Source organism: Pocillopora verrucosa, chromosome 1, assembly GCF_036669915.1.
Source record: "Pocillopora verrucosa isolate sample1 chromosome 1, ASM3666991v2, whole genome shotgun sequence".
NCBI lineage: Eukaryota > Metazoa > Cnidaria > Anthozoa > Scleractinia > Pocilloporidae > Pocillopora > Pocillopora verrucosa.
The window spans coordinates 16,486,766-16,499,259 of NC_089312.1; the positions used below are offsets into that span (position 1 = coordinate 16,486,766).

A 12,494-nucleotide genomic window follows, 5' to 3' on the forward strand; every position below is an offset into this window, starting at 1 on the left:
TCAACGAAAGAGTGGATGCACAAAAGCGGGTGGGCGTCAAGCAGACAAACCAAAAAGATTAAAACAATGAGGGAAGGAGAGTTTCTAATTCTTGTTTTGAATACCACATTCCGCCTACTTAGCAATCCTCTCCACGTGAATTAATTTCGGCGTCAACATGTTAAAAAAGGCGCTAGACTTCATCCTCAATTTTTTTCATCCTGTTTGCTGGGCACGCACCAAGGAGAACTGTAGCTCCCTCCTGTACCCATCACGTTTAAACAAGTTTGATACGTTACGATGGGAAATTCGGTCGCAGCGGGCGTAGTTTCCTCGATCTCAAAAAAATGGTGCCTCGTTGTTCGCAGAAGATGTACCGTCATTCACTGCTTGAACTTAGCTAAGCCAAACTCAAAAATGTACTCTGGAGACATTCCTTTTTATCACCTCAAACATCATAATTGCCAAACTATTCAGTCTTCTGTTGTACAAATTTGGTAGGTTGGCCTTTTTTAAAAAGTTCTCATAACTTGATGCATTGTCATTAAGTACAGTTCTCAGACCCTTCTCTAACAGTCTTTCCAGTTTCCACTTGTCTTGTTTGCTCATATGAACAACCATTCGATTGAGCAATAATTCAGTCCACAAAGGATTACAGATTTGAAGAGACGCAACTTGGTCTTCTCAGAATTGAACACCTTCTTTATATCTATCTTTGCCAGAACTCTGTCATGTATCTTGACACTTTGTTGGATCAATTTGTTCGTCAGCAAGGCATGTCGCTTTTCCATCTTATTCCGTTGTAAATTTGAGAGACAAAATTATATTAGCACCGAGACATAAAGCGGCAAAAAAGAGATTTTTTTCCACGGATAGACTAAATGGCTACGCACAGCTACATGTGCTATAGGGTATGCCAGGTATTGACCCATTTTGGCCAGAAACAGGTATCCACTCCAGCATGTAAACTGTTTGGGTGTGAAACCAAGGTCTGAAATTGGGTTTGTATTTTAGCATTTTCATCAAGCGATGCTTTCTTCTTTGATGAGAAAATTAACATGTTTCATGTGAAATCACGTGAATGTCTCCAATTTTATAGTAACGTGCAGCCATTAAATGCTTCATTAATGTGAATGTGTTAACCTGACTACTTCATGGTCCCTCCCCCCTCCCCCCTCCCCCCGAATCAAAGTCGGGAACGAATCATCTAGATCAGTGAAGCAGAAGAGTCGTGCATTATCAATACGAGCATCTTGAAATAAATGATAACAAAAATTGCACAATTGACTTATTTCTTGGTTATTTGAAGTCTATGTAGTAAAATTCTCTCCATTCTTGATCAAACTCTTTGGTGTTTTACTACCCTTGTGAAATCGTTTTAAGGTTTCCTTTGAACGCTTAATATAAACGACTCTAAATATAAAGACTCAGCGCCTTTCATTTTTAACTGGATTCATCGTTAAAATGAGTCTGCGTAACACATCCAGTGGCATAAGAGAGAAGTATTTTAAACAGACTAGACCCTACAGAAATTGCGATTTTTACGAGGTATCTTAGCTCTTGCAAAAAATCATATATAGGGGAACACTTTATGGAACCCAGCCCACAAGAAACTCGTGAACGTATGCCACCCTCAATTTAAAGCAAAACCACACACTTGCGCTCGAAAGTAACTTTAATCTCTGGCTACAAAATTCAAATATGTAAGAGGTTTGTCCCAATGTTTAAGACCAGTTGAATGAGCTGTCGAATAAGTTGCTATGATTCAATCACAATTGGAATAAAATGAGTATAAGTGTAACTAATTAAGGATTCAAACCATGTCTTAATTTCTCAGTTCCTGAATACAATCTATTTACGATTTTGTTTTAAGTCACAGTTGCGTTCAGGCAAACGTAAAGCTTTTTTGAAAAAATTAAGAAGAGAAACACTCTACTTTAATATCTCACGAGGAGTTGACCGAACCCGTTAAATTTATTGGGACCTGTCATTATTCACCGCCTGGAGTGGTAAGGGGGGGCATAGGAGAGGATTTTGGGGAGGATCACATGATTTTCAGGGGTAACGGAAGGAATCAGTCGTCGCCAACAGAGTATATAGGGAGGGAATACAGAAAAATGACTCCAATTGGAGGGGGGAGGTCCTTGAGGGAGGATTTTAAGAGGATTACATGGTTTTCAGGGGGAACGGAGGGGGATCAGTCGTCGCCAACAGAGTATAGAGGGGGGACTATAAAAAAATGACTGCCAATGAGGGGGGAGCCCTTGGGGAAGGATTTTAGGGAGGATCACATGATTTTCAGGGGGAACGGAGGGAAATCAGTCGTCGCCAATAGAGTATAAAGGGGGGGCTGTAGAAAAATGACTGTCAATGAGGGAGGTGGGGGAGGATTTTTAGGAGGATCACATGATTTTCAGGGGGAACGGAGGGGAATCAGTCGTCGCTAACAGAGTATAAAAGAAGGATTATAGAAAAATGACTGCCAATGAGGGGGGGGGGAGGATTTCGGGAAGGATCACATGATTTTCAGGGGGAACGGAGGGGGATCAGTCGGATCAGTCAGGTAAATTTTATCATGACACATACAGAGCCAAAATCCTCCGACACCTCCCAGCGATAATCAATGACCAGTGCCTAATAGGAGGTAAGATGCTTTCAAGGTTTAAAATCTGGGTAGAAATCCAGCATACTCATAAGAAGCGAACTCAATCCCTGTCATATCTTGAACTGACATCAAATGACACCTGCCCCGATTGTGCCAGTAACCATCACATTCCGCTCTCTCTTTACACTCACTGATGCATCTTCGTTCAGTGCTTGTGTAATAACTCCAAAAGGCGTTTCCTTTTAGGCGTGCAGGGTTCAATGATAGAGAAACTTTTCCAGTTGCCAATTTTGAAAGAAATACAATTATTTGACTATTCTTAATATTAACTATTTTAAACCCATTAGCGTTTTTCTCCCTAAGTGTGCAAACTGTTGTTGAAGAAGAGTTGCGGTATTCAACAGCCACGCAATCAGCGTTGTCAAGACACATTTCTTCACACGAGTCTCTGTCTATGTCTCGGATGTACTCTGAAACTTCAAAGTCAAGAAAAATTCGATTACAATGATAAGACAGCTCTGCCGGTACCCTATGGTGGAGGGATGAGCTGCTATTGATTACGATATCATATTTTACAGATATAGCGTCAAAGTAGGAAAATCCTAATATTGTAAAAGTTATCATAAGCTCGACAAAACGAGCCATAAAACGCCATAAACTCGACAAAACGAGCTATCAAACACTTACGGGAATAATCCTAGTGTTTAAACGATAACTGAGCACTTTAGAAATGAAATGAAGAGGAAATCAGATTTAAAAGACAGCGGAATATTGAATCATTTTTCCATCCGTGCTCCTGAACGCTCAATAGGTTAGGTGTGTAATGTAAAGAGGAATCAAAGAGGTACCAATGAAACGGAAAAAAGAATGGAGAGAAAAATATTTGAATGTTCCGTTAACTGTAGGCTCAAAATTGCCAAAGTAGTCTCACCTTTATCTTCAAACCCAATTCCATGTCCTTCAATCTTAACTTTAAAGCTGCAAGAGGGGACTTTACTATGCTTCCTCAAAACCTGACAGTGTTTATACGCAGCATCAGCCAATTTCTTCTTTAGACCAACGTAGTTAACTTGAGGTGAAAGATTTCTGGTAAAATGATCGCTGAACAGGTTCTCTATACCAAGCAGAGTGTACATAACAGGGACAGGGTTCGATTGAACTGATGTTGCCCAAGTCGCAGCGTCTCCATTGCTGGGTGGGACGGACCCAACGGGGGTGGTCGTGCAATCTACATTCTTCATAAACTTTGTTGCAGCGTTTCTTTGATCGCTATCCATGGACGATCCACCACCGACACTGAATAGAGCCGAGTAGCTCGCCTGGGCTTCCACACTCATTGATTCCTTTTTTAATTTCTCTAGATCTGCTTGACTTATCTTGTGGCTTTGAATGAACTTTGCTCCAAATGTGACGTCTGAGAAGAAGTGAGTTCCGTAGTATTTTATGAATTGTAAAACATCTCCTTCACTAGCACTTGAATCTGCTAGTTTGTTTGCCCACTCAATAAAACCTGGATCAAACGGTGGAGGCCTCGCCAGGTCAATGTTACTGCGATAACGCTGACACTGTGCACTAGAAATGATTCGCACATACTTTCCCGATTTCATTTCAGCTACTTCTCTTTTGAGGTCTGCACTGGCAGAAAACTGAAATTCCAATTCTCCTCCACCTGAATACATAATGACATTAATGGCAGCAACTTGAGATCAAGGATAGAAGAATTCTTAATAACTTTTAGTTCTTAGGTAGTTTTGGACAGTAAAGTATTTACTTTATTTATATTTGAATTGAAGTCTGGGTCTATTGTAAGTCTCGGGGATTGATTGCTAATAATCTAATAACTTAGAATGCTCTGATTCGAAGTCCATTCTGTGATTTTCTGAAAGGCCTGAGCAGGTACAATGGATGTGAAAAGTCTTGGAACACTTAACGTGATAGTACTAAAATTGAACTCCCCCCTCCCCCACCCCTCTTCCCCAACAATGTACCAAGATGTAGTGACTGTTTAATTTTACTAACATTGTTAAAGGGGGAAGGGCAAGTTCTGTGTACACACCTGCATGGGAAAAAAGTGATCTTTTCAATAAAGATCTCCCTCGTGTTGAGATGACATAAAGATTGACAGGACAGTAAGATCAGGAATGTCATTGGTTATGCCCGATTGGGACTAGAATTTCACAGTAGTTCCCAATTTTCGTGCGCTTCACCCACGGGGTTCTGTGCGGCACGCAAACATTAGCTTTTTTCCCCACTGATTTTTGTGTTCTTTGACTCGCGCGACGGACCTCACCAAAAAGCAGGGACTGCTCGTGGTCTAATGGTTACGTAATATAAGCTCACCTTCGACACGTGCCGAGGCTCCAAGGAGTTTGGTCATTTCTTTCTTATTCTGAACTAGTCTAGACGCAAATGACACCGAGCAAAACTGGCTGGGGTAAACTGTGAAACTTGCTGGGAACCTGTAACGACAGTCCGCACTTTGTCGTTGCTCTGAGTAGTCGGCTCTGAATATTGGATGGGTAAAGCCAGGGTCGTATTTGGCAATGGGATTGCCTTGCAGGATATCGTAACCAAGAAGTACAAAATCCAGGTTAGGATAAGTTTTCTTCCAGTCAGTTCCATTACAGTCTTGAAAAGAAACTCCTGGCTGATCTGCCTTGCTGAATGTGGAATAACAAAACAAACATTGTATCTATTTCTTGATCTGTTCACATAACACAATTTACAGTCTTTACAGATATCAACGCCGAAAATTCTTCAGTAGTCCCATAAATGCGTAAAATGCAAGCAGTTTCGGCCAAAAAGCCATTTACTCGTCTTTGACATTTCGTATTTCTATACCAGTATTTCAGAATGTCGAATCAGACGTTATTTTGATAAACAAAGTAAGAAATCTTCAAGAAACTTACCTTAAGGTTGTACCCGCCGCATTAGGAAGCACCAAAAACAGTGCACTCCAACAGTGTAGCGCGACTGGTACTGACGGAATAACTCCCTGCCAGTGCAACTTTATGGCGGCATGTGATGCAGAAGGAAACCCGAAACACAACTTAGCACAATACTTGCCTCACTGCAACAATATTGAAAATTACATCTCTCTGCTGTGATAAAGACACTTAACACAGGGAACATAGATCAACAAAGGTCACCAAATGCTTAGCGAGAGCTCATTTAATTTCAGCACGTAGCTAAATGTTTCATTTTTTAGACCGGGGTCAAGTCCAGTAACTTTGTAGAAACACCGAGGCCTGTAATCATGCTTGAGCCCACGTTCACATTGGAGCAATCCTTGGTAGATTTTGTTTTTAAACTCGATGGTGTTTTGAAAAATATATTGCTAGACAGTTTAATGTTTAATTTTTATATCTGGACTTGCTAAATTGCAGGTAGCATCACTTATCCCTGATCTAAATTTGACTTCCATGGAAATAGATATGTGACAAAGTAAATAAAGTTGGTGCTATTGAGATAAACTTCTTTCCTACTGAAATACTGCTGTATTGACACAGGTCAGATCGTGCAACAGATACGTGAAGGCGTGGACGACATTGCCGAGTTTTCCAGGTTGTTTGAAAACTTGGTGCATCTATTCATATATATATATATATATGTTCTGATACGATACATATCCGTTTATCCGCGCACTAAAGCATGGCGAATTGTGATCCAGAAAAGCTTATCTAATATCATAACACACCCGCAAAGACATCTGGTTTTATTGCATGCCCTCTACCTGTTTATTCCGTAGGCAGAGCACAGACCAATTCCATTGTATGAAATACAATACAAATATCAAAATTCTGAAATGAATAAGTCACCGCGCTCTTTAAGAGGAAAAGACCATCGTTCCTCCTTAGCCCATCCAATGCCAGGATTGAGAGAACAGAAATCATTCACCTTATCTGAATGTGCGTGTGCTTTCCCTAGGAGTTATGGGTAGTGTTTTGCGTAGTACAGGTTGCTTATTGCAATTATGAGGAATCACATGTTTATAAGTCGTCCATTTAGATTCGTTTGTTGTCGCTGGTTGGGTAATGTTGCAACTAAGCCAACTTTTTATGTTCAATAGCGGAAAGTAGTGAGCGCTGATAAAGAAATATTGAGCAGAGCTCTAGTCACGGTCATTTATTCATCGTGGTAGCCCTTTGATTAAAATTTCGTCCTTGTGCTATCACAATGGTCAGCTGTCAGCGTACGCCGGATGTAGAAAGCACTGAACATGAAGTATGAATTTCAGTAAGACTGAAAAACACAGAAGCTTGTGATCATATGTTTTCTCATGTTCACAGTGGAGTACTCTAACTTTTCAAAGTCAATTAGGTAAAACCATTTTCTTATCGGTTCGCTTTTTAACTTCTGTTTAGGGTGAACTAAATTGTATTCCTGAATAAACAGAGATCAAAATACCATCGAGCGGACGCGATTTTCATATGAATAAGTTCCTTATGGAATTTTTTTTTATTTTTCTAACTACTATATTTGACACTCCACCGAAATGACGTGATTCCCACCCGCTGGCTAGCTTTTAAAACGAATAAATTTAGCTTGACACTATGATTAAGAGTCAGACACATGACTTCCTGTTCATCATATTTGTTTGCCGTTTGCGTCATGGAAATTGGAGCATCCTTAATATTTCATGCTTTCAGCACCAGCGTGGAATTGTTTTTACGGCGATGTTCGCTTTGTGTTATTTTGGCCAACGTCGATCTTCCACGATTAACATATAGTGCTGAATACCAAAAATTGGTTTTGTTTATTTTGGCACGAATGTGAGAAGATTTCATCATACCTGTGGACTTTGAAATCACTTAATTCCTAGAAAGTAATTTGCTGTCGGGGAGGGAAGTTAATCTAAATTCCGAGTCAACTGGAAGGATCTATCTTAGTTTAGAATTCCTTGAAGGTGTCTCGCACAAGTAAGCAGGGGTCTCGAGTGAGGTTGCCACTAAAGACACATTTTTCTCAGCTTGGAAGTAAATACCGTCGTAAAGCATCGTGTAGCCAGCAAAGCCATGAACAAATCGACCACGAGGTTACTTTTCCTCCTAATGACTGTATGTTTCTTGCATAAAGTGAAGGGCAAGTGTAGTAGGACCGGTACTAACGGAATAGCTGCCTGCCAGTGTAACTTTATGGAGGCCTGTGATGCACAAGGAAACCCGAATCCTAACTTGGCAAAATACTTGCCGACAGGTGTGGATCAGCTTGTCGAGCAAGGAAAACGAGACCTGGCGTATTTGTGTGAAGGTGGTGATGCAGTAGGCATTCTGTATGACTGCCATAACCGAATTCCTCTCTATGCGGCCACCGTGATTTATGGGGCCCAGTTATTAGGTGTTAGTGAGGGACTTAAACGAAGGCCGAAGTTTAAAAATAGCCGACAAATCTCTAAAATATTTCAGCAACAAGATGAAGATTACAAAGATGCTTCAAAGCGAGAACTTTGCTATTTACGTAGAGGGAGAAACAAAGTCGTTGAAGAGGAGTGGTCAAAAGCAATTAGAAACTCCTTTTTCAATGCTAAACCCTGTCCTAGAGGGTTATCAGTCGAAAAATCAATCAGCCGCGGACACTTGATTGCCTCACAGTATGGCCGCAACAACCAGACAAAGAAAAAAGCAACTTTCAAATACACCAATGTTGTCCCTCAGTTTGCAACGTTTAATTCGAAGTCTTGGGAAAACTACGAGACCAAACTCATTACATGGGGAACACAAAACTGTGCTGAGGTCAAAGGAGCAACGAATGTACGGTTATTTATTGTGGTTGGCGCTATCCCATCGACAGTACGTGGACCCAGCAAACAGAGATATTTTGGCAAAAAGGGGTACAGTGACTACACAGATCCTATCCTTTACCCGGTGAACGTGCCTAGTCACATGTGGACTGCTGCTTGCTGTACTTATAGTGACAAAGGAAAATTGAGATATCGCAGCACGGCCTTCTGGAGAGAAAACAATCCGGGAGACGCGCCATGTAATAGAGCAGACGTACGTTACTTGACGAGATGGTTGTCCGGATGGATTGCCGGTGGCACCGTGAGTTTCAATTTATTTCCGCAAACATCTCAGTGCAACAATATTGGAAATTATATCCCTCTGCCGTGATGAAGATACTTGACATGGCGAACATAAATTAACAAAGATCACCAAGAGCTTACATGAAGCTCATTAAATTTCAGTGCATAGCTAAATGTTTCATTTTTTAGACCGGGGTCAAGTCTTGTAAGTTTGTAGAAACACCGAGGCTTGTGATCATGCTTGACCCTACGTTCAAGTTCGAGCACTCCTTTATAGATTTGCTCTTTAAACTCGATAGTGAGTTGAAAAATAAATTTTGAGGCAGTTCGATGTTTAACTTTTATATCTGGATTTGCTAAATGTAGCTAGCATCATTCACCCCCGATCTAAATTTATCTTCCATGCATGAAATAGATGTGTGACAAAGTAATTAAAGTTGATGCAACTGAGACAAACTTCTTTCCTACTGAAATACTGCTGTATTGACACAAGTCAGATCGTGCAACAGATACGTAGAGGCGTAGACGACGATGCCGAGTTTTCAAAGTTGTTTGAACACTTGATGCATCTATTTAATTGTATATTCTGATACGATACATATTCGTTTATACGCGCACTAAAGCAACGCGAAGTGCTTTATCACGTCCATCGGAAAGGCGGGTGATGATTTCAGCATTAGTGCTTTAACTATGTTGTTAGTGTCGCTCTCACTGAGCGCGGGCCTCTCGACTTCCCATCGGAAAAAAGTTCTCTTTTATTGTTTCGTCCATGAGAAGGGTTGAGGACACATGTTTCAAAAATAGTTTGGTTATCCTCCGATTCTCTCTTTTTGCGTCGGCACAAGCTAAATTCGATTTTTGGTCGGGCCACCCGTGTGGACGGCGATCGTAAGTGTAAATTTCACAAATTTTCTCGAGCGCGCTGCGACCGCAATGATAAAGGTTAAAAAATTCTCTCTTGCTGTAAGTTACAAGATGTAGGTTGTCAGTTCACAGACACAATATGGAAACTTTAACTGACGGCTTTTTCATACCAGCGTGATCAGAGGAGACCCCTACCTTCGACCTTAATACGTAAAAAAGAGTTTTCAAAATGCAGGCGTAAATGGAGCTAAAAACGCATAGTCGATCGCCTTAAACCCGCGGGTATCTCCTAAGTTTTCATCTATCAACATTTTGAAAACGACGCAAATCAATGTGTTTGCTCAATTGCGCTCGTGTCATAGCTCATTTGCATAACTCTGATAATTGACAAAGATATCCTTTGGACTATTCAAACTCCGTTTGTTTATCTCCCGCGTTGATAATTTTAGGTTTTCATAACAATTGAATGGAAAATAGATATCGAGTTGTACTAAAACGTTGCATAAACGTGATCAGTCGTATCCGACTTTCATGACGACGCGCAATGTAATAGAGCAAACGTAGGTTTCTTAACGAGATGGTTGTCCAGATGGATTGCCAGTGGCACCGTGAGTTTCGATTTATTTCCGCAATTATCATTATTATTAATTATCATATCCCTCTGCCGTAATAAAGACACTTGACAGAGCGAACATAGATTAACAAAGGTCTCCAAGAGCTTAGAGGGAGCTCATTAAATTTCAGCACATAGCTAAATGTTTCATTTTTTAGACCATCTCAAATTCATTAAGTCTGCAGAAGCACCGAGGCTTGTGATCATGCTTGAGCTCGCGTTCACATTGGGGCAATCCTTTACAGATTATCTTTTTAAACTCGATAGTGAGTTGAAAATTAAATTTCTAGGCAGGTCGATGTTAACTTTTATATCTGGATTTGCTAAATTGCAGTTAGCATCATTCATCCCTGATCTAAATTTAACTTCCATGAATGAAATAGGTATGTGACAAAGTAAATAAAGTTGATTCTAAAAAGATAAACTTCTTTTGTACTGAAATGCTGCAGTATTAACACAGGTCAGATCATTCAACAGATACGTAGAGGTGTGGATGACAATTCCGAGTTTTCCAGGTTGTTTGAACACTTAATGCATCTATTTAATTCTATTTTCTGATACGATACACATCCTTTTATCCGCGCATTAAAGCAACGCGAATTGTGATCCAGAAAAGCTTATCTAATATCATTATACACCCACAAAGACATCTGGTCTTATTGCGTACCCTCTACCTCTATCTCAACCTCTGTTTAGAGTCTGAATTTTTCGCAGGGAGAGCATTAGACCAATTAAATTGTATGATGTAGTATTTTCCTCTGTGATGAGGCAAACAGTTCAAATGTACTTTCTGTTTCCTGTCGCGCTCAATCTAAAGTAGTACAGGAGTTGGCGGTACGAGATCACAAAAAGATCGCGTACAAAAATGCCAATTCTTTATACTACTTTCCATATTATGGAAATTATTTAACGAAATCATTTGATAGAATTATTTAAGGGATCATTTGATGGAATCATTTAATAATATCAAAGTGTTAAAATACTATAGGAGACTAGCGCGATGACCTCACATAATTTTTTCATTGCGTGACATTCTCAGAAAAACAGGAAATCAATGATGTAACAGGGACTTTCCCGAGGAAATGAGTCATCAGATTGTTACTGATCTTAGGTCATGTGAAAGTCTCGTGAGATCACGAGATCTTTACAAATATATATTCAAAGCTGAAGTTTGTCAGTTTAATTTGTCAGTAAAATTTGTCAGTAAAGTTTATCTCCAGATTGAAGATGTCGAAACCCATCCAAATCCCGTCGTCACTTAGGAGTTTGGAAGTTTACAGAAGTGGTGGTTCCATGGAGAGGTGAAATGGACGGTGCTTGTGGAAGTTGTTATTTTGCCACAGCTTTGGTGTGACATAGTCGTTTTTCATATTTTAGTTTTGTATATATTCATGGCCATATGCATATGATTGCATTCCATCATTTAATATGTATTGTTTATCATCGAAGAAAGATAATGACATTTTATTAAGCTCATAGCTTCCGAGTTGATGATTGTTGCTTGGGATAGTTTTCATTTTATGATGCAGTTTTTTGTACTTGATAATACGTTTCTATAGTCTTCATGTTTGATGTTCTCTTTTTATAGCATTTTTCTTTATTCCTTTTGCTGTTTTACCACCTTTATCATCATCTTTAATATACGAGCACATTTTTGATTTTCAGCCGATGAACTGTGTAATTGCTATACTAGGAGCTTCGTCTTTGAACTTACCTATAACTTTTTTGTTTGTTTTATGAAAATATGGAGAATTTTCAGGGTAGTCGCCATTGTCAACAGTAGGGAAGAGGAGGATCTTGTTTGGCTTGGTTGAGACAACTAGCAGCAAAAAAATTCATAAAGCTATTATGGGATTTCGGAAAACCTTCATTGTAATTACTTAAATGAAATTTCCAACATTCAGTGCTCGATGGTGTCCAAGCCGGGTTTTTTCTGAATAAAAAGTACACAAGATGACCTTTGTTGGTAATGTCTTATTGTTCATTTTTGCTGTGAATCTATTTTTTAAGTAGGGAATCGTGCCAAAGTTGACATTTTGTCTGGTTATTAGCAGGGACTCCTTCCAGCTCGTATCACCAAAGTCACGGATAATATAGTAAATTCAACAAGCACTGCATGCAATAAATGGGAGCGGCGGTTTGCTGGTATAAATTTGATGAGCCTTCGAGTTGGGTTATCAAAAGAACATGAGTATGGTTTCAGTTCGATTTAGATGTATACATAAAATGCCTTCCCGGAACTATATGATGAGGCTAACAGCGGCACACTGACCACTTTTTGCAGAAAACCCAAATACCTTTTGATCCCGTTTTTAATGATTTTCAAAATTCAACATGAGACATTGTCACATAGATTTGCTAATGCAAAGTTAGATATAGATACATAATTTTGCACCGTTTAAGGACAGGTT

General features: G+C 39.7%; 1 protein-coding gene across 1 annotated transcript; it reads left to right on the top strand.

Annotated features, from left to right (window-relative positions):
* The first annotated feature begins 7,192 nt into the window (after positions 1-7,192).
* LOC136279885 (uncharacterized) lies at positions 7,193-10,559 on the top strand. Its single transcript, XM_066164306.1, has one exon. It carries the CDS (start codon positions 7,600-7,602, stop codon positions 8,692-8,694), a length of 1,095 nt encoding a protein of 364 aa, XP_066020403.1. The 5' UTR covers positions 7,193-7,599; the 3' UTR covers positions 8,695-10,559.
* Positions 10,560-12,494: the final 1,935 nt, after the last annotated feature.